The sequence below is a fragment of the Anguilla rostrata genome, chromosome 2, assembly GCF_018555375.3.
Source record: "Anguilla rostrata isolate EN2019 chromosome 2, ASM1855537v3, whole genome shotgun sequence".
NCBI lineage: Eukaryota > Metazoa > Chordata > Actinopteri > Anguilliformes > Anguillidae > Anguilla > Anguilla rostrata.
Window position 1 is genome coordinate 58,476,445 of NC_057934.1, and position 21,034 is coordinate 58,497,478.

The 21,034-nt window shown below is 50.1% G+C and overlaps 1 protein-coding gene across 3 annotated transcripts in view; it reads right to left on the minus strand.

Moving 5' to 3' along the window:
- Positions 1–717: 717 nt before the first annotated feature.
- epn3b (epsin 3b) overlaps positions 718–21,034 on the minus strand; it is a 35,988-nt gene continuing 15,671 nt past the window's right edge. The window contains exons 2-11 of one of the 3 annotated variants that reach the window (XM_064324734.1): positions 19,782–20,650; positions 13,599–13,717; positions 10,473–10,550; positions 9,869–9,958; positions 9,139–9,225; positions 6,460–6,577; positions 5,535–5,711; positions 4,950–5,057; positions 3,092–3,322; positions 718–2,092 (exon numbers count right to left, since the gene is read on the minus strand). In XM_064324734.1, the coding sequence (XP_064180804.1) occupies positions 1,785–2,092; positions 3,092–3,322; positions 4,950–5,057; positions 5,535–5,711; positions 6,460–6,577; positions 9,139–9,225; positions 9,869–9,958; positions 10,473–10,550; positions 13,599–13,717; positions 19,782–20,385 (1,920 nt within the window). In that variant the 5' untranslated portion in view covers positions 20,386–20,650 and the 3' untranslated portion in view covers positions 718–1,784. The remainder of the gene's footprint in view (positions 2,093–3,091; positions 3,323–4,949; positions 5,058–5,534; positions 5,712–6,459; positions 6,578–9,138; positions 9,226–9,868; positions 9,959–10,472; positions 10,551–13,598; positions 13,718–19,781; positions 20,651–21,034) is intronic. The other 2 variants (XM_064324736.1, XM_064324737.1) reach the window with 2 other exon arrangements.

Consider the following 21,034-nt stretch of genomic DNA (forward strand, 5'->3'; position numbering starts at 1 on the left):
CATCTTTCCACCTGCCACTTGCCATAAAAAAGGACATCACCACCGGAACAGTGAGGCACACATATTCCCTTGTGCAATGTTCTGAAGTGACCCCTCCACCCCCCCCCGCAAAAAAAAACAAAAAAACTGTCCCATCATCCCTCATAACAAACGGGAACCATATGATCTTCTGTACCCGAGCCCCTCTGTCCCAGCAGCAGGCAGTATGAGGTGACCACACGCCAAGCACTTATCTCCGCGTTTGGCTCTAATTTTGTCATTGTGTTCCGCACGGTGTGTGCGGGTCTGCAGACGGCTGCGTCTGAAGGGCACACAAACACCCCGGGGGAGAGCGGGGACGGGAGACTGCCAAAACCGCACCTCAAAAAGCAACACCCACCGTGTTCCCCTGTGCGACAACTCGAGAGGGTCCAACACAAGAACAACAATAACATAGAAAAAAAAAAACATTCAAATATAATAACACAACTGCACAGTAGGGGGCAGCAACGGACAACACGGTGTGTGCATGGAGCTTATGCTGCTCCTGTGACTAGCAGATGTCTCCGTGAGTGACGCACCCCTGGTGACACCTCGTGTTCCCAGGTAAAAGGCCAGAGCCTTCTTTCAGAAAAAACAAATGGCGCGCATGAAGTCTATGCTGTCTATGCTCGGGATCACAGACTGCAGAGCAACAGAGGAAAGGGGAGGTGAATTAAAAACCAACATCAAGGCAAACTCCTTTAAATCTTTTATTTAGATCTCATCTTACTTATGGATTTATACTTTGACGGTGAGTAAATCAGTGTGTTTACCGGGGTTACGCGTCCAAATCCAGTCCGTTTCAGGCCAGCTCTCACGCACCCCCCGAACCCCGAAACGACCTGTCCGTGGAAACGACGCCGTGGCCGAAACCCACGTCCGTGAGTCTGTCTGCCCTTAAGCGTCCGCCTGTCCTTCCCCCCGGCTCCGGCCTTCGCCCCAGAGAGCGTGGAACTCAGTCACAGAGGCAATCGGAGGCGACGCGGCCGAAGGCGAGGGTTTCCGACGCGTTTCATTGGCCGAGAGGCTCGCGATGCATTGTGGGTCTGTCGGTGAGGCAGGCACGTGGTTCTGGGGGTACAGTCAGCTCTGCTCGAGATATTATGTGCCCCCCAGTGAAGACGCAGTAAGAAAAACGGTCCGGGAGATGAGAGCTGGCTTTCAGGGAGGGGCGAGAGTCAGAGCATCTGTGCCAGTTTTGTCGGTTATTTGGTGCTGGTCGTTGGGAGTCACAGTTATGAGAGGAGGGGTGTGCAGGGCGGAGCAGGGAGAGTAGGGAGGGGCCAGGGCAGGACAGGGAGGGGTCAGGGCAGAGTGGGGAAGGGCTAGGGCAGGACAGGGAGGGGCCATGGTGGGCACCTGTCACTTCCCTTCTCTGGAAACTCCTACTTCAGAGAATAACACAGGAAGGCAGCCGTGGCTTTGAGCATAGAAGAGCATTGTAAGCAATCCTAGACTTCTTCCACACACACACAGACACACACACACACACACACACACACAGACTGCCAAGAGCTTACAGTGTGGTGTAAGGTGTGCAGAGACAGAGAGAGAGGGATTAATCAGGGGTAAAATCATAATTCATCTTAAAAACAAATAAAAAGCCTTTCAGCTTTGGCAGGGGCGGGGCCAAGAGAGGCTGGGCGTATCCAGGTCCGGGCAGGATGGGGCGGGGCGCGTCTCCAGCTCCAGCGTAGTCTGAGGTCAGGAACTTTCTGGAAGGGGCCGGAAGCGGCACTGTCAGCGGCAATTCGGCGAGGTCCTCACAGGAAGGGGTTCTGACCGTGGGGGTCCCCTGGAGGCCCCGGCGGGGGCACGGGGGACAGGGGCAGCAGCGGCTGGGGCAGGTTGCTGGGCATGTCCAGCAGCCCGTGGGACGGTGGGAAGGCGGGCGGCTGGGTGAAGGAGGAGGGCAGGGCCGACGGCTGGTGGGGGAGCGGGAGGGGGAGGGAGGCGCTGTAGGGGAGCGCCGCGGGGGGCAGGGGGGAGGTGGAGCTGGGCCGCATCTGGTTCAGCGTCAGGCGCGGCTGGTCGCTGTGGAACGGGTTAGTGGGCGAGGGAGCGCTAAGACCTGGGAGAGAGAGAGAGAGGGAGGGAGAGAGAGAGGGAGAGGGAGAAAGAGAGAGGAGAGAGAGAGAGAGAGAGAGAGAGAGGGAGGGAGAAAGCAAGAGAGAGGAAGCGGTCAAGATGGCGAGACAGAGAGATGTATTTCACTGTTTATTATTATCATTGTAAGTTATGGCTTCTTTCCACTTTCACATTTGGTGATACTCCATTAATATCGCCTCTGTGTGTGTATACGCTTTTGCAATGTAACTAACTGAAATGGCAACTGAATCTAAAGTGTCAGTGTAAAGGATGGATGTGAAGGCAGTCCATTAGACTCATTTGTTATGTTCCCGACAACAACAGTGCAATAAAAAGCACCATGGGTAATTTTAGTCGTAAAGAACCACACGTGACATCAGTCCTAAAAAAAACCATGGGTAATATCAGCCCTAAAGGGACCATGGGTAATTTCAGTCCTAAAGGGACCATGGGTAATTTCAGTCGTAAAGGAACCTAGGTAATTTCAATACTGAAGGAATAATGGATCATTTCAATCCTAAACGAACGATGTGCAATTTCAGTCCTAAATATGTAGAAATGTGCAACATTACCCTGCATAGGGCTGTCTGCTGAGTGAAGACTGTTGCTTAACACATAACCCAATACATGGAGACTGGACTGCACAAACACAAGCACACGTGCAGTGAATAACCAGCTGTATAAAGGGGTCCATACGTCTACAAAAACTGGAAGCTGCATTAGTGCCTCTGGATAAGGGCGCCTGCTTAAATGCCTGAATGCAAAATGTAGGCTTCTTTGGATTGTTTAAAAAAAATGTTTTTAATTCTAAGTCAATGTTCTTGAACAACTTTCAGTCACTGGTAGTGATTGTGACATCAGCATTAGAATGTTCAGTTAGGAACATTCTACGAATGTCAATGCTGCTACCATCGCTGATGAACACGGGTCTTTGCACTCTGAATTTCCTGGTTGACTGTGCCCCTAGACTCCCGAGACTCACCTGAGAGGAAGGGGTTCTTGTTTTTGGCGGGGGGGTTGGGGGGGATCAGGGTGTCCAGGTTGACCAGCGAGGCGGCCGTGGGCCCCAGGAAGGCCTCGGGGGTTCGGCAGGTGCGGGGGCTGGGCACTCTTAGGGTCTCCCCCAGACGGGACAGGTCAAAGAGCTCCGGGCTGCCCTCCCTGCGGCCGTTCACCTGCCCCACCTTGCCACCCTCCCCAAATGGGTCCGTGTCTGAGATACAGAGGAAAGGGGGGCACGTTAGCTCGGTACCCCCAAATCCCAGATCTATCCCCAAACCCCAGCCCAGAAAAGACTGGTTTCACAATCACCATCAGACAGAGAGGTGGTGAAAGAGAAAGTGGGGTGATAGAAAATATATAGACAGACAGACAGACAGACAAACATTTTTCATGTGAAGCACCTTATGGACCTGGCTTATAACTCACTCACTCACTCACATTGAGCAGGCTGAAGATTCTCCACAAGAGGGAGCTATTAGCACTCTGTTAGCATGCTCCTTCCCCACAATGATACAGGGTGTCCTTTTCGCTTATAAAAAAGACCTTGAATAGCCCCCTCCTTTCAAACCAGATTCAACATCAAAAAAGACCTACTTCAAAGATTAAACATAATCAAAAGAGGGGAAAAAAAGAGGAAGTAACAAAATACATAATAAAAAATAATAATCTCTAATATTTCATTCAATTACCAACACCCTTCACCTATAACTATAGAGAGATAGATAAATAGATATAGATAGATCGACAGCCAGACAGACAGGCAGACAGAAAGACAGGCATACAGACAGACAGACAGACAGGCAGGCAGACAGGCAGACAGGCAGGCAGACGAACAGACAGACAGGCAGGCATGCAGGCAGGCAGGCAGACGGACAGACGGCAGACAGGCAGACAGGCAGACAGACGGACAGGCAGGCAGGCAGGCAGGCAGGCAGGCAGACGGACAGACGCAAGAAGCAGGCGCCCAGGCAGGCAACGCAGACAGGCAGGCAGGCAGAAGACAGGCGGCAGGGAAGACAGACAGGCAGGCAGGCAGGCAGAGCAGGGAAGACAGGCAGACAGGCACAGCACAGGCAGACAGGACAGAAGGCAGGCAGGCAGGCAGGCAGGCAGATCGGACAAATCATCACAGACAGCAGACAGGCAGCAGCAGAACTAGACAGAGGCAGACAGACAGACAGCAGACAGGCAGGCGGAAGGCAGACAGACAGGCAGACAGGCAGGCAGCAGACAGTACAGACAGACAGACAGCAGGCAGGCAAAGCAGGCAGACAGGCAGACAGACAGGCAGGCAGGCAGACAGGCAGGCAGGCAGGCAGATGGACAGACAGGCAGACAGAGAGACAGAGAGGCAGACAGATGGACAGACAGACAGGCAGACAGACAGACAGGCAGACAGGCAGGCAGGCAGACAGGCAGACGCGCAGGCAGACGGCAGGCAGCAGGCAGGACAGACAGGCAGGCAGGAGAGACGGACAGCAGGACAGGCAGGCAGACGCAGGCAGCAGGCAGAGCAGGCAGACAGACAGACAGGCAGACAGGCAGGCAGGCAGACAGTGCAGGCAGCGGCAGACAGACAGGACAGCACAGACAGACAGGCACAGGCAGACAGACAGGCAGACAGGCAGACAGCAGGCAGACGACAGAGCAGCAGGCAGGAGCGGACAGACAGACAGACAGACAGACAGACAGGCAAACAGGCAGACAGGCAGACAGACAGGCAGACAGGCAGACAGGCAGGCAGGAGGCAGGCAGGCAGACAGACAGGCAGGCAGGCAGGAGGCAGGCAGGCAGACAGACAGGCAGACAGGCAGGCAGACGGACAGACAGGCACCGACCCGCAGGGCTTTCTGAGCGAGGGGTGAAGACTCTGGGGGTGATGCTGTCTGGCTCCCTGGCGTTCTCGCCTGGGAGTGAGAAGGGATCTATCCCAGGAGCACCTGCAACTACAGACCAACACACCCTCCAGCTCTGCCTCGAACACCATAAAAACACCATAGACGTTCTGACTCAGTCCTACTGAAGCCCTGCAGCGGAACACCATAGAGACTACGAGTCCTATTAGTGACCTGACTTATGAAAAATAACAGACAAACACAGGCACTGAATCCACAGTAGAGTTACACTGAATCCCCTGGTAGGAGTACAGTGGTGAAACGTAATTGATGCCATAGTTTTACACTCCGAAAAGGGGGGAAGTTGCTTTTGTTTCTGCAGCCCTTTTATTGTAATTATTAATATTTTTTCATTTGCATGTGCAGAATCATACGCCCACACCTACAATCAAGCGTGGAGTTAAAACTAATGAGTACACATTACACAGGACCTGAGATAAGCGCTACAGTACTGAGTGTGTGTGTGCGTATGTGTGTGTGTGTGTGTGTGTGTGCGCGTATGTGCGTGCGCATAGTTCATGCCTGTACCAGGATGGGCAGGGGAGCTCCAGGATTGGCTGGCATGGTTGGGGCTAGGCGCAGTGGGTGGAGCCTCCCAGGGATCTGACGAATCGTGTGTGAGACCCCAGGGTTGGGAGGGGCTAGTGGAGGTGGGAGGGGCCATCCATGGACTGCCAATCACTGGAGTAGTGGAGCGTGCTCCCGCTAGAGAGAGGGAGAGGGAGAGGGGGGGGAGGAAAGAGAGAGAGTATGTGTTTATTATAGAATTTATTTACATTTTAAATAATATTCATTAAAATCATATAAGTGACACTTTCCTGTATGCGTTGATACTTCATTAATGTGGTCCTCTGTATATGCACATGTATATATGGCAATAGGGGCATAAGATTGCAGAAGCACCAGACATAAAGTATAAAGCTACATCAGCAGATGTGTCTGTCACCCGGGATTCAAACCCACAACCCTCAGGTTCAGACCCCAGTGCGTCGGAGGTTCTGAACAGCGATCCAAACAGGTGCTTCCTACTTTACGGTGACACAGTGCCTTCATGGACGAATGAGACTCTTAGCAGGCCTGGTGTAAAGCACTCAGTATTAAATTAAGTGGCCAATAAAAGCTGAACTAATTAAGTGCTGGAATAAGAATAGCTCACAGTGGAGTATTTACTGGTGCTAATGACTGAACCTGTGAGGGCTGCCTCTCTCATTATACCGCTGTGTGTGTGCGTGTGTGTGTATGTGCCTGTGTGTGTGTGTGTGTGTGTGCATGTGTGCGCGTGTGCGTGTGTGTGTGCCTGCGTGTGTGTTGCCTGCGTGTGTGTGTGTGTGTGTGTGTGTGTGTGTGTGTGTGCCTGCGTGTGTGTGTGCCTGTGTGTGTGTGTGTGTGTGTGATGTGTGTGCGTCTGTGTGAGTGCATATGTGTGTGTATGTGCGTGCGTGTTTGTGCTTACCCACAGAGTCCCAGGGGTCAGAGGTCGTCAGGGTGGCAGGCTGTGCGTCCCAAGGGTCATCAGAAGGGGACGCACCAGAGACCGGGCCGAAAATGTCCACCAGGTCCATCATCGCAGACTGACACGGGACAGAGTGGTCATGTCACTGGGGCTAACTGCACAGCCTTTTCACTGGGGTTAAACTACACTCAGCTCACTGGGGTTAAACTACACTCAGCTCACTGGGGTTAAACTACACTCAGCTCACTGGGGTTAAACTACACTCAGCTCACTGGGGTTAAACTACACTCAGCTCACTGGGGTTAAACTACACTCAGCTCACTGGGGTTAACTACACTCAGCTCACTGGGTTAAACTACACTCAGCTCACTGGGGTTAAACTACACTCAGCTCACTGGGGTTAAACTACACTCAGCTCACTGGGGTTAAACTACACTCAGCTCACTGGGGTTAAACTACACTCAGCTCACTGGGGTTAAACTACACTCAGCTCACTGGGTTAAACTACACTCAGCTCACTGGGGTTAAACTACACTCAGCTCACTGGGGTTAAACTACACTCAGCTCACTGGGGTTAAACTACACTCAGCTCACTGGGGTTAAACTACACTCAGCTCACTGGGGTTAAACTACACTCAGCTCACTGGGGTTAAACTACACTCAGCTCACTGGGGTTAAACTACACTCAGCTCACTGGGGTTAAACTACACTCAGCTCACTGGGGTTAAACTACACTCAGCTCACTGGGGTTAAACTACACTCAGCTCACTGGGGTTAAACTACACTCAGCTCACTGGGGTTAAACTACACTCAGCTCACTGGGGTTAAACTACACTCAGCTCACTGGGGTTAAACTACACTCAGCTCACTGGGGTTAAACTACACTCAGCTCACTGGGGTTAAACTACACTCAGCTCACTGGGGTTAAACTACACTCAGCTCACTGGGGTTAAACTACACTCAGCTCACTGGGGTTAAACTACACTCAGCTCACTGGGGTTAAACTACACTCAGCTCACTGGGGTTAAACTACACTCAGCTCACTGGGGTTAAACTACACTCAGCTCACTGGGGTTAAACTACACTCAGCTCACTGGGGTTAAACTACACTCAGCTCACTGGGGTTAAACTACACTCAGCTCACTGGGGTTAAACTACACTCAGCTCACTGGGGTTAAACTACACTCAGCTCACTGGGGTTAAACTACACTCAGCTCACTGGGGTTAAACTACACTCAGCTCACTGGGGTTAAACTACACTCAGCTCACTGGGGTTAAACTACACTCAGCTCACTGGGGTTAAACTACACTCAGCTCACTGGGGTTAAACTACACTCAGCTCACTGGGGTAATACACCTACTAACCACTCAGCTCACTGGGGTTAAACTACACTCAGCTCACTGGGGTTAAACTACATCAGTTTACTGGAGGTTAAACTACATCAGTTCACTGGGGTTAAACTACACTCAGCTCACTGGGGTTAAACTACACTCAGCTCACTGGGGTTAAACTACACTCAGCTCACTGGGGTTAAACTACACTCAGCTCACTGGGGTTAAACTACACTCAGCTCACTGGGGTTAAACTACACTCAGCTCACTGGGGTTAAACTACACTCAGCTCACTGGGGTTAAACTACACTCAGCTCACTGGGGTTAAACTACAGTCAGTTCACTGGGGTTAAACTACACTCAGCTCACTGGGGTTAAACTACAGTCAGTTTACTGGAGTTAAACTACAGTCAGTTCACTGGGGTTAAACTACACTCAGCTCACTGGGGTTAAACTACACTCAGCTCACTGGGGTTAAACTACACTCAGCTCACTGGGGTTAAACTACAGTCAGCTCACTGGGGTTAAACTACACTCAGCTCACTGGGGTTAAACTACACTCAGCTCACTGGGGTTAAACTACACTCAGCTCACTGGGGTTAAACTACACTCAGCTCACTGGGGTTAAACTACAGTCAGTTTACTGGAGTTAAACTACAGTCAGTTCACTGGGGTTAAACTACACTCAGCTCACTGGGGTTAAACTACACTCAGCTCACTGGGGTTAAACTACACTCAGCTCACTGGGGTTAAACTACACTCAGCTCACTGGGGTTAAACTACACTCAGCTCACTGGGGTTAAACTACACTCAGCTCACTGGGGTTAAACTACACTCAGCTCACTGGGGTTAAACTACAGTCAGTTCACTGGGGTTAAACTACACTCAGCTCACTGGGGTTAAACTACAGTCAGTTTACTGGAGTTAAACTACAGTCAGTTCACTGGGGTTAAACTAGTAACGGTTGCATCACTTATGTTAACTTCCGTACTTAGTTGCTCCCTAGTGGCGAAGTGCATGGCCTTTTGGCACCCAGAGTAAAACGTTTTTACTGAAACCTGAGAGAAAGAAATGTGCCTGAACGTGTGTGTGTGCATATGTGTGTGAGTAACAGTGCAGAGCCTGTGGCCCTCCAGGACCAGGAGTCCTGCTCTAAAGGGCTAAATTGTTTTAAATGAAGTATCTGCCCCAAGGGGGGTGTACAGCATCTGTACAGAGAAATTCCTCAGTGGGACGTGTGGAGGGCACATTTCGGGGGCGGGACTGTTCTGGTGCAGGGAGGCATGTTTTCGGGATGGGACTGTGTTGGGGCAGGGGGGACGTTTCCGGGCCAGGACTGTCACTTACCTCCCCCGTCCCGCTCTCACTCTCCCTCCTGCTCTCCTCCAGAGCTTTCTGCAGCAGGGACTCGTCTCCCTGACGACTGCGCTGCTCCTGCGCACAGACAGACAGACAGACGAACAGACAGCAGTGAGAGAGACGCACACACACACACACACACACACGCGCACGCGCGCGCACACACACACACACACAAACGCAGGGTATTCTCCAGAGCAGAGCTCAGGACAGCTGAGTTTAGAGACACTACCAGCCTCAGGAAAGGAAGGAAGAAAAGAAGGAAAGCAGGAAGTAGGGAAGGATTTCTGTAGGAGGAAAGGAGGGTGCTCAGGCCCAGGTCAGACAGACGGCTGCTCCTCCGTGCCCACCTGGCAGAGCGAGGGAGGGAGGGAGCGAAACGAAGAGAAAGGCACACCCCGTATCTGAAAGAGGAGAAACACTGAGGAGGAAGCGCTTTGAAGGACAGCAGACAGGATGGGAGTTAGGGTCTGTGTGTGTGCGCGTGTGCGTATGCTTCAAAGGAGAGCAGGAGAGAAAGACAAGATAAAGAAAAGGAGAGAATGAAGAGGGTAGAAAAAAGGAGGAGACAAAGCCATTAAGCTCTGAAAAGTGCTGCAGCAAAGTAAGAGTAAGCCACAGGAAATAGTGGGGGAGGGGGGCGTAGGGAGTCGCCCCGCCATTTTTCGGGCCCTGTTGGGCCCCAGAGGAGGCCCCTGAAGGCCCCAGGGGGCAGTACCTGCTCGTGCTCCTCTTTGCTCAGGCTCAAGGCTATCTGGAGCTGCATGTCCTCGTCCATCTCCAAGGCAACGGGAGGGGGCGGGGCTGGCTACAAGGGAGGGAGAGAGAGGGGGGTTGGCGTAATAAAAGGGGAAGACGTTAACAGGAGTTAGAATCCCAGCTGACCAAGCACTGGAGGCCCCCCACCCCCAGCCACTCAAAGGAATCCTGCGGCAGTGGCCCCTCCCCCTCCCTGTTAGAGGGTTTATTTTGTTAGCAGCGGAAAGACAGATGAGAGGAGACTGTAGACAGAGCCCACGCTAGCACTGCTCATGGAAGAAATGCAGTCAGCTCTACTGGTTAGTTTGGTGGGCGGGGCTGTTGCGTTATTGGTCAGCGACAGGGGAAGATCCCGTCTGATTGGTCAGAGAGGAGATGTTGCCAATGGCCGTGCTGTTGGTGGTGCTACTTGGATGAGAAAGAGAGAGGTGAGAGAAAGGGATGCTGTGTTACTGGGCTAGAGGGAGAAAAAGGTCTGTGTTAGGAAGCGCAGACTGATAGGCCACGTGGTCGCTAGGCTCCAGCCATGGACCCGCCTCCTTGTCCCGCCCACACGGCGATACCTGCTGCAGCTGCTCCTTGCTCAGGTAGAGGGCGATCTCGAGCTGAGTCTGCTCGTCCATTTCCACCCGAGGGGCAGGCTAGGGATGGTGGGGGGGTTCAAGGTGAGCAATATGGGGAAGGTTAGAAATCAACCAATTAGGGGATAGTGTTGAGGGGAAGGGGGGGGGATGCAAAAAGAGGTAAAAAGAACAGAGTCAATCCTGGTCCTTTGAGAGAAACAAGGATCACACAATGCAGGATAAAAAGGATTCAGGCGCAGTGCTCTTTTCCAACACAAGGTGGCAGTAATACCTCAAAAAAAGTCAATTTAAAAAGTTAATTTAGTAAGAAAACGAAGATCTGGTTAAATTATCACCGCCCGTTTCACATCACATCTCCATCACATCACAACAGTCTAACTGTTCATTGTTAGTTAATTGATTATTTTCTAGTTAATTGATTGTTAGTTAATTGATGGCGTATCGTGTTATTTTGTGAGCTCTCCGGCAGCTTAACTCCAGCTCACATCTGATGAGGAACTGGATTGAACGGAGTAATTAAAATGCAAACAGATCACAGACGGATGAGATGCAGCATACTGTGGAATGTATATTCATGCGCCTGTTTGATGTGACAGCCTTAATGTGCCAGCACACAGACCCGCTCTCTCTCTCACACACACACACACACACACACTGACCAGCTGCAGTCCCAAACAGAAACCAAAGTAGAACTGGACTGTAATTCTTAAGGAACACAGCCATCTGGCTTGCCCCCACTCCACTGTCGCCCTCAAGGTCCAATCTGGAAAATCTACATCTATGCATTTTAGGCGCTCATTAATGCCAGCCTGTCGAGTCAAAGTCTAAAAATCTCAAACTCACCCCACCCCCGATGAGGTAATCGGGTCGCAGAGGTCAGACAGGAAATGAGAGAGCGAGGAAGGAAGGAAAGTGATAATCTAACATTTTCCACATTCACACATGAGGATTAGGCTGCCTGGCTAGTGCAGAGGTGATGCAATTCCACAGTAGTGTGTGTGTGTGTGTGTGTTTTCATCTATTTAACCTTTATTTAACCAGGGAAGTCAGTGAGATTGATCTTTGTGTGTGTGAGTATACATTTGAATAAGTGTGTGTGTATGTTTGTATATGTGTGCATGAACTTTTGAATGCGGGTCTGTGTTTGTATTTGTGTGCATGCGTGTGAGCGTGCAGGCCCTGTTTGTACACTGATAGAGCCGTTTCTGGGTTAGCACAGGGCTCGGGGGGGGGGCACTGAAATCCATTAACACGAAGGGTGTTACAGGAGGCCCCACAGCAGGGACCTGGGCGATCGCCAAAATGTCAGAGCCACACTTTCTTTGGGGGGTGCCTCCCTGTTAAGCACAAAAGGTCTGATCATTCGGGATTGTCCACACGCAGAGTGAACTATGCCCAGTTTCATTATGTAAAGAGAGCCCACACTGCCCCTAGTGGCCAGAGGGGGTTAGACAGAGTTCTCAGGGGATTCACAGCTACATTACATTTAGCAGACACTGTTATCCAGACTGAATAACACAACTTACATCTTTCATTTACAATGCATATATATATAGCTGGATTATTGCTGAATCAAGTTAGGTTAAGCACCTTGCTCAAGGGGACAACAGCAGTGCCCCATCTGGGAATCAAACCTGCAACTTCTATCACTTGTGTGACATTTGACTTTCCCTGGATGCATTTCTCTCCCTCTTCTCTTTCTCTCTCTCCCTTTCTCCCTCTCCCTCTCTTGCTCCCCCTCTTCTCTCCCTCCATCACACTCTCTCGCCCCCCCATCTCACTCCCTCCCTCTCTCGCCCCCCCTCTCCCCCCCCTCCCCCCTCTCTCCCGTTTCCCGCATTAATGACCTCGCACACACGTGTCCTTGGCTACCTCCTGGCACGGGAGGCCGCTGGCGTCAATAGCAAGGCTGGTTGACCGCACAGATATGCGGGCGGGGGGCGCGGGGGTGTGAGTGGGGGGCGGGGGTTGGTGGGTGGAGCAGGGCATGAAAGCGCGATCAATTGCTTAAGACCCATTGAGCTGCATCAGCCTGTGCTGGTAACTCGAAGATTGATTACTTTTTCCTGGCATCACAGCCGTGTGTGTGTGTGTGTGTGTGTGTGGGGGGGGGGGGGGGTGAGATACTCCTCTGGGAGGAAGCAGAGGGCTGAGGGAGGAGTGCGTGTGTAAGACAGGAGAGGGGCGGATTCTAACTGAGGGAGACAATGGTCTACTTTTGTGAGGGTAAGAGGAGCGTGAGAGAGACGGAGGGATGGTCAGAGTGTTTAGAGAGAGATGGAGGGACGAAGAGAGCCTTTAGAGAGATGGAGGGATGGTCAGAGCCTTTGGAGAGATAGAGGGACGGAGCGAGTGTTTGGAGAGATGGAGGGATGGTCAGAGCCTTTGGAGAGATAGAGGGATGAAGGGATGATCAGAGCGTTTTGAAAGACTGTATGCAGAACTGCAGTGTTTGCAGTGCTGACAGCACTCTAAACCAGTCACAGGTCCAGCAGCCAATCAGTGGAGGACAGTTCGCTGAACAATACGGTCAGACCAGCCAATCACAGCACTCCCGGACAGCACAAGCCACAATCAATAGAGTTTGCACAAAGAGACAGGGACAATGGTGACGGAGGAGGGCATTGTGAAGTGGGGTATTAGGTTAGCTGTGCTCTTTGTGAACACGCAAAACAGGGTGATAAACAGTAGCACTGTCAGACAATGTGCACACAGAAATTACCTCTGTGTGAGAGAGAGAATGTGTGTGTGTGTGTATGTGTGTGTGTGTGTGAGAGAGAGAGAGAGAGAGAGAGAATGTGTGCATTTGTGTGTGCATGTGTGTGTCTGTGAGTGTTTGCGAGGGCGCATGTGTGTCTGTGAGTGTGTGTGTGTGCATGCGTGCATGCGTGTATGTCTGTGTGTGTGTGCGTGCATGTGTGTGTCTGTGTGCATGTGTGTGTGCGTGTGAGCGTGTGTGTGTTTGTGTGTCTGTGTGTGTGCGTGTGTGCATGTGTGCGTTTGTGTGTCTGTGTGTATGTGTGTATGTGTGTGTGCGTGTGTGTGCGTGCGAGCGTGTGTGTTTGTGTGTCTGTGTGTATGAGTGTGTGCGTGTGTGTGTTTTACCTTCTCACTCTCCTCACGACTCATGGCCAGCGCCAGCTGCAGCTGCAGCTCCTCCTCTCCGCTGGTCTGTGGCCGAGCCTGCTCCAGATCCGACGGGATGCGCGGAGAGGAAGAGGAGGCTGAAAATGGAGAAGGGAGAGAGAGAGAGAGAGAGCGAGGGAGGGAGAAAGACACAGAAAGGGAGAGAATATTTACAGCTTGCTTGATATAGTATTTATTTCTCATGCTTTACCCATTCGATAGCCCAACTCTGATACGCACTGTATATTTATGAAGGGGCGTGGCCAGAGTGCTGTATATTTATGAGGGGGGTGGGGCGTGAGCGTGTGCAATAAATCACGCAGCGAACACCGCTCTGCTCTCTTCCGCCTCTGAGGCGGGGGCCATTTTTGTTTTTCTTTGCGGGTTGGTGTCTGACCCCCAGAACAATGGTGAGTCTGTCTGGGGAGTCAGAGGAGGGAGTGTGGGGGCATTCCCTGGGATGGATCCAGATCTGCTGAGTGAGGTGGGGGGGGGGGGGATGGGGGCGCGGGTGTGGGGTTTGGCACAGCACCAGTCTGGACACCAGGCTGCTGCACAGAAGCCAGCGCTGTGCCCCCCCACCTGTACCCCCCCTTGTCAGGAATGCAGGCTGGACAGGATCTATTCACCATGGTGCAGTATATTACACCAACATCTCTGAACACACAGTGGACTGCTAGACCACCAACTCTACACTCTTCCTTGCCATACCACTGATTCAGCAGTACACACAGTCCAGCATACTATACCATCAACTGTACATACTCTGTCTGCCATTTTATACCAGAAGCTCTACATACACTGTCTACACCACCACACCAGCAGCTCTACACACTGTCCACTCCTATACCTCCAATTCCACAAACACAGTCCATTAAACCATACCATCAACTCCCCACACACCGTGAACTCCACACACACTGTGCTCAACACTATACAACCAAGGCTACGCACTCTAGCCATAACCATAATGAATTATTATCCTGTGGCAAAGCCTCCAATATGCCACCAATTCCACACATATTCCCATACACTACAGTTGAAAAAGTCTACAGACACTCCTCTGTGAAACACCGAAAGCTTAGCAGTTCCCTGTTGAACCCGCCCACTGAACTTATTTCAGCCAGGCCCCTGAGAGACCCACTGACCCCTCTGTGACCCCCCCCCCCTCCCCCCACCTCGGAGTTAAAGCTAAGCTCAGTTTGCATCACAGAGACACAGCAATACTCAGATCAAGGTCAGATCAAGGTCAGCTAACAGCTCTTTAACAGCAGATCCATAAACACAATAAACACAGAATATAAGCCACACAAATTTGTTCAATTTAAAACACTTTTTGTTGTTGAGGGATTGGGGGGGTGAAGGAGGGGGGGGGTATGTGGACCCTGTCCAAACATTGGGTGAAAGGCAGGAATACACCCCGGACAGGCCACCAATCCATCACAGAGCCGACACACCATTCACTCACACATTCATACCCCAAGGACAATTCAGAGTCTCCAATTAGCCCACCTGCATGTCTTTGGACCATGGGAGGAAACAGGAGTACCCGGAGGAAACCCACGCAGACACAGGGAGAACATGCAAACTCCACACAGAAAGGCCCAGACCAGGATTAAAACCTAGGACCACATCACACACACACACATGGCCTCATACTGTATCACACAAATGGCCACTCTCACCCATCACAAACACAGCTAGCCATCCCTAACTTCCCCAGTGTCATTCATTCATCAAAAATAAATCCACACATCTCCCCCACGGCCACTCACTAATCACGGGCATTCACCACAAGCAGAACCACTCATCACAAATATGGCCCCTGCGACCAATCAAGTCAAATGCCACTTCGAGCTACGGCAGTGGGATGATGGTTTACATCCACCTCAAACTCCAGGCCTACTTGACCCTGGGTTAGGCGCTATTGCGAGTCTTTTGTTCCTCTGTTAGTAGAGGTAACATCCTTCAGAATAGGCACGCATGTAAACTACAGTTCAACCCTTAAAATCTCATCTGAAGACTTTCTTTGTAACTATGGCTTAAAACCTAACAACTGATCATTGTTTTTATCATTACATTACATTCATTTGGCAGATGCTTTTATCCAAAGCAACGTTCAAAAGTGCATACCAAAGGTCATTGGAACAACATGCCTGTAATGTAATGTAACTAAAAAACACAGGTCCAATAAGGTACGCTACTCATTTTATACAGTTATTCATAACCAAGAACACAAAGTCCAGTTCACACAGTGACCATTACCCTGACCTAACCTATGCTAAGTCAAACTAGAGGGCATTACAAGCTACAACATCAGGACGATGATACAAAGTACAATAAGTGCTGGATGGAGGTACATGTAACATGAGTGGCATAGGAGGTGCATGTGTAGCATGAAAGAGGAAAATTTAAGCGATAGAAATGATCCGCAGAATGGTGGTAGTTAGTTAGTCCAGATATAGTCTGAAGAGATGCATCTTCATAGCATGACGAAAGATGGGCAATGAGGGAGTGGTTCGCAGAGGAACCGTATTATCGATATTGTATTATCATTATGTAGTACTGCCCATTATGATTCCATTAGCACAGCACACATTCTCCACTACACTACACCAGCAATTTTAGAAAGGTGTTTCCTATACGACAACACACAGCAGGCGGCAGTGTAGTATAATGGGTAAGGAGCTGGGCTTGTAACCTAAAGGTCACAGGTTTGATTCCCAGGTAGGACACTGCTGTTGTACCCTTGAGCAAGGTACTTAACCAGCATTGCTTCAGTATACATCCAGCTGTATATAAAACAAGTTGTGTAAGTCACTCTGGATAAGAGCGTCCAGCTAAATGCCAGTAATGTTCTATACTACAATGCTGGATCTGTATACACACTCTCCATTTCACGCATTCTACAAATTGTGCACATTGGTCCAAAATTTGGTAAGCCCTATAGCAGACCCAGCTTTTGGAGACCCACAGGCCTGTAGGCTTTTAGGGCTTATCATAAAAGCAAAATGACGCAGATCTTGAGCACGTCGTCAGCAGTGTTTTTATAGCTCCACTGATCACGCTTTGGGATCAATTACTGGAATTAAACAAAAAGCAGTCGTGCCTTTGAGCGTAAGCCCCGTGGTGTGTGATGTCACAATTGCCCTGATGTCATCATGAGTCTTGCAGGAAGTGGACGTGGATGAGGTTCTCGTCAAAGACCACAGAATATCGTAACTGCCAACGTTCTTATCCAACTGCGTGCTCCATTGGGAATCTGGCCAAACTGGGGGAACCTGGCACGAAAGCCAGTCTTATTGCTGGGAATTAATCATGTGCATTCATTTGCCCATTTCTGAAAATTAAAGTGGAAGACTAACTGTAGATAAAGGGGAATTTAGTTCTGAAACAAATATAGCAAAATGTAATCATTTGCCCAAAGTCACCTCAGGACAACTAAGCTAAGTTTTATCCAAGGAGCACACGCTCCTAAGTAGAAAAATTTAGGAGCACACTAATATACCCCAATTAGCAGATGTGCCCCTAAATTATATTTCTAGTTAGCACACTCACACATGCAATTTTCAGGAGCAAATGCTATCCTGCAGAGCTTAGCATCCACTGAACTATGCTGAATAAGAAAAATCTGTGGTACAGGATTCTAACTTCCTAAAGTTTTAATAACTCTTCTTAATGAGGCAGAGGAGTCTTATGTCCTGGGCTGTCAGCCTGTATGACATATGTTATTTTTTCTTAATTAGGTGCCTTTCATGTTTAGAGGGGATTATTTACCCTCTTAAGACGCATTATGTGGATAATGTGTGTGTGTGTGTGTGTGTGTGTGTATACTGACATTGTGCTATATTGCAAACAATTGCATACAGACAATTAAATGTTTTAACGGATGAAATGAAAGACTGAGGTGAAACAAAAAGCTCCTGACAGGTGAGATTGTCTATACATCCCGACTAAAGCTAACTGTTAGGTAAATAATGAAGAATTCAAAACGATAATGAGCCATTATTCTATACACGGCATGCAGAGGTATTTCTGACAATATAGGCTTAATAGGGTAAATAATCCCTGTAAAAATTATGAAACACCTTTAAGTAAAATAAATTAACATTTAACAGATTCTACACATTAAATTATCCAGTGTTAATTCAATTCTAACAGTATTAATACAGCACTTAACAGATAACTTCTGGTCTTACATTCCAGAGTGGGACCAAATGTTATCTGTTAAGAGTTTAATTAACACTGGACATTTTACTTAAAAACCAGCAGACACAGCGGGCCCCCACAGGACTGAGGCTGAGAACCACAGGTGTGCTTTCAGTCTGGGCGCACACAGGTAGGGCAAATCTAATTTACTGCCAAACATGAGCATGGCCATTCATTGTCAATATAGTTAATGACACCACCTGCTTTCCCGCCAGAGTCCGCACCAAGAGACTGAATGTTTTTTTTCCAAAAAACAAGACACGGCCAAAACACAGATTCGATCTGTATCCTTCACGGTCCGTTTCAACAGATTTACCAACACAAGTATAAATCACAGTTCTGTCGCATCGATACAAATGTAAGTAACGTCCCAACTAATGTCAATTTCAATGCATCGCACTGCTTTCTTTGATCTCTTAGCATCACTTATTTATATTTTCAATTGGCACTTTGAGCGCTGCAACGTTAGCAACAGCCTTCTGTTCACCTCCTACGCTTTATTTTTGTCATAATGCAGGACGACAAACGCTTACGCATTGGAATGCGCTATCGTGATTAAATGATGCTTCACAACCCGATGTCGCTAACGAAATTTGCCAAAAAAATAAATACAGTCGCATTCTATTATGACCAATATTTCTCTCGTGCACAATAAGTTCCCATCTGAAATTCCCCCAACTTTTCCCAGCCGAATCGCGTCTTTTCTGCCGGTTCAAAAACAAATCCACGGACCAAAAAAATCGCGACACGACGACTGCGGTTAGCGCATATTAATTGTTATAAATCCATCTTGGTCTCAGTGCCATGTAAAATATGCTTGTGCAATACTTCCATTTAGCATACATGTTTATGTGTATGCATACAATACTTCCATGTAGCATACATGTTTATGTGTATGCTAACAATACTTCCATTTAGCATACATGTTTATGTGCAGGCTCCTCTGAATGACAACAGGTTACTAGGGGCATAAAATGCATTATTCTTATATTTGTAATCCACTACTAAAGAGACATCACTCTAAAACAAGTGAGCAATAATCATAATATCAATGTAATATTATTTGAAAATAATAATAACTTCAATATTATGCATGTGAAAGGGCGGTTACCATCATGTTGAATGAGATGAATGTTTAGATATAATGGCATCCACAAGATATATAAATACGCACACACACACACACAGTCTGTTGACACAGTGGCACTCTGTGCGACCCTGTGTTCACGTTTTGACTGTCCGCTCTGTTAGCATGAGTGAAGATGACAACACAAGCATGACAAGAATACAAAAAATGTCCCATAGCCAATCACAGGAGGGAGGGGGAGAGAGAGAAAAAGAGAAAGGGGGAGAGATAGGGAGAGGTGGAGAGAGAGAGAGAAAGACAGGGGGAGAGCGAGAGAGAAGGAGAGAAAAAGAGAAAGGGTGAGAGATAGGGAGAGATGGAGAGAGAGAGAGAAAAAGAGAGAGGGGGAGAGAGAAATGGAAAGACAGAAAGAGAGAGGGGGAGAGAGAAAGAAGGAAGGGAGAGTGCATGTGTGTGTGACCTGTGGAGTTTTCTCATTGTCTGCCACCTGAGGCTGGTGTGACAGATGCTGTGGAGAGCTGGGCAGTGGGTGGTAATTCCAGGTCAGTGTGTAATTTCAGTGGCCTGGCCTAGATGCATGTATAACAATTTGAAGAGGTTTTTTTTTTTTTGGAATGTGTTTTTTTTTTATTCTAAGTCAGTGTTCTAGAACTCCACAGCTTTCAGTAACCAGAAGTGATTGTGTCATCAGCTTTAGAATGTTTAGGAACATTCTAATCACATATCTGTGATCTTACACCTTCAAGGGCTGAACAAGGCCCAGACTCTTGGGCTTGGTTGTGGGCCTTGCCTGTCTTAGGTCGGGATCATGTGGATGAGGAAGAGGAGGAGTAAGCAGAACTGAAGGAGCCGGCAGAGGTACTCACAGTTGAAGGAGGAGGGGGACCCGCGGGAGCGGCTGAAGTCCTCCCCGTACAGGGCGGCCATGCTGGGCTGGCTGGTTCGGCGGCCGGGGTAGGGGGGCGGCAGGGCGCCGGACCCCGAGCCCATGCCGGTGGCCAGGCCCGCCATGCGCTCCTTGGTCTTGAGCGCCTGGGCGCGCTCCTGCTTGAGCCGGTCCTCGTCCCGCATCAGCGCCGCCAGCTGCTTGGCCTTCTCGCGCACGTTGACGCCCTGGTCCTTGCCGTCGCGGTCCACGTACTGGAAGTCCCGCAGCGTCTGGATGGTGAAGACGTTCTCGCGGCACTGCTGGGCCACGCGCTCCGAGCCCGTCTTGATCAGGTAGTCCAGCAGCGTCAGGGCCTTGTAGACGTGCCGCCAGTTCTTGCCGTGGTCGTTGAGCCGCTTCCAGATCATGCCCATGACCTCGGTGAAGGCCACCACGTTGAAGGTGAGGTCGGCGATCTCCGACATCAGCGAGCTGGACGGGCCCCAGGGGTCGTTGGACGTGGCCTCGCGCACCTTAATCTCCGCCTCCGAGTAGTTGTGCACGATGTTCTTCACCTGCCGGCGCAGGGCCGAGGTCGTCATGGCGACGGCGGGGAGGAGGAGGAGGAGGGGTGGGGGCGGAGGAAGGGGACGGAGTCACGCTTGTACAGGGGAGGTGGGGGGAGGGGGAAGCAGCAGGGGTCCTGCCCCACGCACACCGCGGCTCTCCAGCAGAGGAGGGGTGAAGGGGGCGATGGTGCCGAGGTGGGGGGGCGGTGGGGGGGGAGTGGGTCCAGTGGTTCTGGGTCCTGGTGAAGAGGACTCAGAGCTGCCAGTGAACACAAAAGCCTGCAGTCCTGCACATATACTGAGAGAGAGAGAGAGAGAGGGGAGAGAGGTAGAGGGGAGAGGGAGTGAGAGGGAGACAGAGGGAGAGGGAAGAGAGAGGGAGACGAGAGAGGGACAGGGGTGCAGGAAAGAGAGAGGGGACGTGAGAAAAAAAAGGAAGGGAGAGAGAGGGGAACGGTAAAAGAGAGAGGGAGAGAGGGTGGGAGAGAGAGGGGGGAAGAATGGTTAGACTCAGACTAATTCCAAATCGACCTGTCGATCCTCATTTAAAACAGCATCTGAGCAGCCAAAACACAAACAAATCTGGCAGACGCTTGCCCCCATCCTGCACTCCCATGACATCACTCTCTCTAAACCAAACGTGCTCAGACCACCCGCCTTCGAACATCCACCCCACTAACTA